The sequence below is a fragment of the Magnolia sinica genome, chromosome 8 (genome assembly GCF_029962835.1).
Source record: "Magnolia sinica isolate HGM2019 chromosome 8, MsV1, whole genome shotgun sequence".
Lineage (NCBI taxonomy): Eukaryota > Viridiplantae > Streptophyta > Magnoliopsida > Magnoliales > Magnoliaceae > Magnolia > Magnolia sinica.
In genome coordinates, this window is record NC_080580.1 from 7,801,424 (window position 1) to 7,806,986 (window position 5,563).

The 5,563-nt window shown below is 37.0% G+C and overlaps 1 protein-coding gene across 2 annotated transcripts; it reads left to right on the top strand.

The window, feature by feature from the left end:
- Positions 1-3,931: 3,931 nt before the first annotated feature.
- On the top strand, positions 3,932-5,124 carry LOC131253855 (nucleolin 1-like). 2 transcript variants are annotated; one of them, XM_058254987.1, is made up of 3 exons: positions 3,932-3,979; positions 4,285-4,402; positions 4,628-5,124. In XM_058254987.1, the coding sequence occupies exons 1-3, from the start codon at positions 3,933-3,935 to the stop codon at positions 4,691-4,693; spliced, it is 231 nt and encodes a 76-aa protein (XP_058110970.1). In that variant the 5' UTR covers position 3,932; the 3' UTR covers positions 4,694-5,124. The 2 variants fall into 2 exon arrangements, 1 of the variants encoding a protein (XP_058110970.1); XR_009175310.1 differs by lacking the exon at positions 3,932-3,979 and adding an exon at positions 4,068-4,160.
- Positions 5,125-5,563: the final 439 nt, after the last annotated feature.

Here is a 5,563-nt window from a genome sequence, read left to right on the forward strand (position 1 = left end):
CGTCATCTTCCATCGAGCATCATCTTCAAATAGATGAGTTTTTCTTTCTCCACACCACTTTATGTTATGTTTAGATCTCCACTTTCTGTTGAATTAATGCCTGTCCACCATTGAAACAATCGGGGCCTGTGGATGTCTCTCTCTGATGTCTTGTGGCTTTGGAAATGTGGTTTTGGATGGGTATATAATGAGTGATTGCTAGCTACACATGCACATGCAGACGGCAGATGAGTGGCCCCCACCATTTAAGATGGACGCAGCCCTGCAAGGATGGACTCCGTCCAGATAGGAGCTCTCGTTCTCTCTCTCAATCTCTCTCTCTCAATTGATTGATAGCGGTGGTTCTCTCAATCTCTCTCAATCGATTGATAGTGGTGGTTCTCTCTCAATCTCTCACTCCCAGTGCCATGATTGGAAACCCCCTGGATTCGGAACCCCCATGATTGGAAACCCCCTGTTTTTTTTGGGTGTTGGGTTTGTGTAATTGTTATGAGAATTGATATTTTCAGCCCCTTGGTTTTGATAGATACACCCCCTTTTTGAACTCATTGTCATTGTAATGTTGCAATGCACTTTGTTTTGTCAGATGTGGGTTTATGTGTACTTGGTTTTGGAAAAAAAAAAACTCATGTTTGGGTACCTCTGGATCATGTGTTTGGGTGATGGGTTTTGTTGGTTTTGTCAGAGATCTTTGTATTTGTGGAATTCTGAGCTTTTTCATTTTCTGACATTTCACTTTCACGTGTGCTTGTAAAATGCATTTTCTGTGGAATGTTGTGCTTTTGGTTTTGTGGTTATTTTTTTTCCCTCTTGAATTTTATGGTTTTTGTCAGATGGGGTTTTTGGGTCTCTGAGTTTTTATAGGTATTTGTGAGGAAAATGATATTTGCATCCTTTCTTTATAGTCTGGAACTTTCTGTCAGGAAATGGCAGAAAAATGGGCCTAGCTATCAAAAGAAGGGATTGCAATTAAGGTATTGTATTATGGTTTTGTGGCTTCTTTTAGATGGGGTTTTTTTTTTTTTTTTTTCCTTCACATGTAGATTGCTCCTGTCCAAAGTAGCTTGGAGAAGAAAAAGAATGACCTGGGCCTGTTTGGACATGACAATCCAAAATGTGGACATGGAAAACCCCTCTGGAATACTTAGATAACGGAGAACTACAGATCCATAGTAGATATATGTTGTTTGCTTCCAAGGTGCAGTTTTCCATGGAAATGTTAAGAGGTCAGCAGTTAAACACTATGAGCTGTATCTCATAACCTTGGAAATCGGCATCTAACATTTTTTATTTTTTTTTTGGGAGAAATAGATATCCACATTTTTTAAGTAAAACTTTAGAATTAAAAATCGAATTTTGTAGATACTTCATCACAGAAACAGTGGTAAACTCCATGTTCAAGGAAATTGAATTCATTTCTTCTAAAACCTTCTTACGGAAAGAAAAGGATAGACAGTAGAATCTCTCTTTTTTCAAATAATAAAATTTCAGAATAATAGCCCAAGGTATTAGATAATGCCTCGTTGAATAGAGTGCCATGAGGTTTCAGTTTGTACAAGTGGGTCATAGGGTTCAGGGATGTAGACTGTTGATATGATTGGACAACACTCTAGATGGCCTTGTGCCAAAATCTCATGTATCCAAAACTCTAAATAATTGTGTCTTCAGCCTTATTTATTTATTTATTTATTTTAAATGTGGTTGTATATTCCTTAAAGTTGCTGCAATTTTCCAGTTGTATTAAAGCTATGATAGGTGGATCCTTGAAGAAACAGGAGTGCAAGATACTTGAACAAGGAAAATGATAAGGGATCCACCTTTCCTTTTCCCAACATTTGAAATCTATACTTGCTTGGGGTATTTTTGCACCTTTTAATACAAGTTGGTTTTACAAACTCAAGTACTTCCATTTACACTTGTCCTTTTGGTGATGCTGTTAAGAAAGATAAACTATTGCAAATGGTGAGATTTGGTGCTGAGATGGTTTTCAGTTTAAGGATATCACTATGAGAAAGTACATGTTGATTTCCCTAATTTTGATATTTGAAGATGGGCACTATGAGTTGCTGCTTATGTATTTAATTCTTTCACAAGTTTTTTTTACTGTTTTGTGTGTCTATCATCTGTTCGCTTTATTTTCTTTTACAGGGTTTAGAAATCATATCATGACCTTATAATGGTTGAATGTAAACAATGTGAAACATATTTCTTCATCCAAAACTTACCTCTAGTCAAATGCTTCACTTACCTACATTAGGCAGCAAACTGAAGTTCTCAGCTACTGTTGTATTCTGTCATTTACCTAGCTGCACTCTATTTCATTTTCCATCTCTTTTGAAGTGGTTTTGGTACTGATAACATCATAAAAGTAATTCAAGTGGGAGATGACACTACAAGAAAAGAGGACAAAGCTAGGGGTTCTCAAGGATTTGCAAGGACCTCAGCAGCATTGGAGATACTGGTATCATCATCATCATTGCATGAGTTATTATTGAGATACTTCTGTACACATAATATTGTGTACAGAATTCACCCACCATCCATTGGTTGAAATCTGAATAGAATGTGTAGGGATTCTTGTTGGTTGTTTCATACTAATGTCCAACATTCATATCAATAGTTATAGTACAATATCTATCTTTTGCTTTGGGGTGATTGTAGTTGTAATTTCAGTGACAAAGGAAGGAGTGAAGTTCTCTACCAGGGGTGATATTGGAACTGCAAATATTGTTTACCGGCAAAATACCTCTATGGACAAGGTGCGTTAGATATTGACTGTTTTTCCCCCTTTGTGAACAACCCGAGGCATTTCTCTCCATTTAAGTGGTTTGGGTTTTGTTTTTGCAGTGACCAAACTGGTCTGCACATCTGGATTGGGCATATTGCTTCAATTCTACTGTTTATTGGTAAAATTCAAAATGGGTTGTGGTGTTCGAGTACCATTTTATTTTTTATTTTATAGAGCAAACACTACGAACTGTGCTACAGGTAGGTAGTTGCAGTCAGATCCTATCATTTTATTTGTTTAAACATGTCATGGTTGGACTGGAACAGACCATTGTTTGGATTTGGACCAAACTGTTGACAGAAAGGTCTGGTCTAGCAGCCCCTCAACATCTGCAGTCCCCTTTTTCTGCAGGACAGGAAACCAAATAAGGACAGGATTTTAAAGCACAGGCTGAAACAGGTGAAATGAAGGACATTACTTGAATGCTACTGCAGGTACATGCGAAGAAATGATCAAAAGGGCCGTATTTGCCAGGGAATTGGGAGTTCCAACATGGCAGGAATCTGAAATTTAAGGCTATATCTGTTTCCTTTTGTTTGCAGCTTGATTTTGAGTTTTATGATCGATTTTCATAAAATGTGTGTGAATTTCAACATTAAGTGTATGTTTTTGAAATCTTTAACTGCACACGTAATCCTAAAATTTGAATGATCCAAATGACTTTTAAGATGGATTTCCATGAAAATATATATGAATCTCCATGAAATGTATGCTTTTAAAACAATGTTGAAATCCTGGGCTCTGCTTGTTACTATATATGTGCAACCTAATGGTCTTTAATAGAAATGATGTCACCTAATTCAGATTCAGAGACCAGATCATTCTAGAAGCTGTGCACCCTATGGTAAAAATCAGAGTTCCCTAATTTCGATTTACCGTTGTTAATCTTGAGACTAATTACATGGGCAAAATTGTCCAATACTGCTGGTGTTATATGTTTTAGATGTTTTCCCCCTTGCTTTTTGTGCTAGTATCTTTGATGGTATTTGCAAGTTTGCTGCAATACGAGGCTACATCATCTTCATTATACTAACTTCAGAATGCTATCTCATGTATTTGCAAAGATGGCATCATAATGATGAAGTGTTGCACATGCACTGTTTCTCTTTCATGCAAATTGTTTATGTTGCCCTACAAGATGGTGATGTCAAAATGGCAGATGCCACAACAACAAAGACCGAAAAGAAGGCGGTAATTTTCTTGACTATGTGGCTATGAATATGATACATTTTTCAGCTCTATATTACAGAACCTGACAACCATGTACTAAATTGATACAACCTAAAACATCTGCAACTCCTGGTGCCCAGACTTCTAGATCAAAAACCCTATTTGTTGGCAACCTATCCTATTCAGTCGAAAGAGCTGATGTGTAAGTATCATTTAATTCCAGAGAACTACTCTTGTGACGAGATTTTAATCTTTCAATGTGTATGGGAAATGAGATGGCTACATCTGATAAAATGAGGTAATCTGCTTCCTTTGTTCACCTGCAGAGAGGAATTCTTCAAAGGTGCTGGTGAAGTTGTTGACGCCCGATTTGCATCAAATGAAGAGGGTGTCTTCAAGGGATTCGACCATGTTGAGTTTGCCACTGAGGCAGCAGCTCACAAGGTAAGGGCCATGTGTGCTGAAATTGATATGGTTTTCTTGGTGCATGTATATGCAGACGCCTGGTTTTTTTTTTTTTTTTTTTGTTCCTTCACATGGGTGAGGTTCCTTCTGCTCGATAGTTTCTTTCATGTATCATATAGCTTAGGCCAGATGTGTGAACCTTCCAATCAATCCATCCATACAATCTTTGGTATGAATCTAATCACCTTGGCTTCCCTTTCACAGATTCATTTTGCCGAACATATCAATGTATTCGAGAGTTCGTCAAGCTTTCAGATACAAAATAGGTGAACAATCGATGTCTATAGTCATGGTTCATGGGAAACTTGAACCTTTTATTTTCTTTTCTTTAATAACTTTCATGTTCTTTCCATACTGTTTGTAAATTGCAATGATATTGTTAATGTTGTTCATTGGTGGATCAGAGCATTGAGAATGCTTGGAAGGTGAGGAAAAATTCATATTTGAATTTGAATTTCCAGTAGCAACAGCAAGATAAAGAAAGAAATATGTACGGCTAGATTTTAGTATATTGCATTATCATTTTTCTCTCTTTTTTTTTTGGCATATATTGCAGATATCCATAATCACAAGTGGCTGGGACCTGGAATAATAACTTCTATAGTTGGTGCAGCAGTATTTGTAGTAAGCTGCGTAGCGGCCCTTGTTTCAATCCACATCCATATCTCACATAAATGTAAGCTTAAGAGATTGGAGATTATCCACCGCACTTCACATCTTCCGATCAGTACACCAATTAGAGGAAGCATTTTCCCCTCTATAGATTCTGCTTTCCTTTATCCATGAAAGGAATCATGATGCGAAGGGCGTTGCACTCTTTGCAGAAGATCAAACGTACATCTAATTCATCATGTTTCAGTACATGGCTGTCAGGAAAAATGTCTAAAAGTTTTGAAACAATTCTTGGAGCATCAATATATAGAAGAGGAATGGTTCAATCAACAAGTATTGAACAATTCTTATTCCCCTTCTATGCAAAATAAAGGAATGGTGTGGTCTTAGTTTATTCCAACACTTGGGTAATGTTTGCATGTTGTCGTCTACAGTTATCTTGGGGCATGGAAATGATATCTTGTTTTGTGTTTATTTGGATGTCATGGATAGAGGTATTGATGCCCACATTTTTTGCTTAGAAAAGTG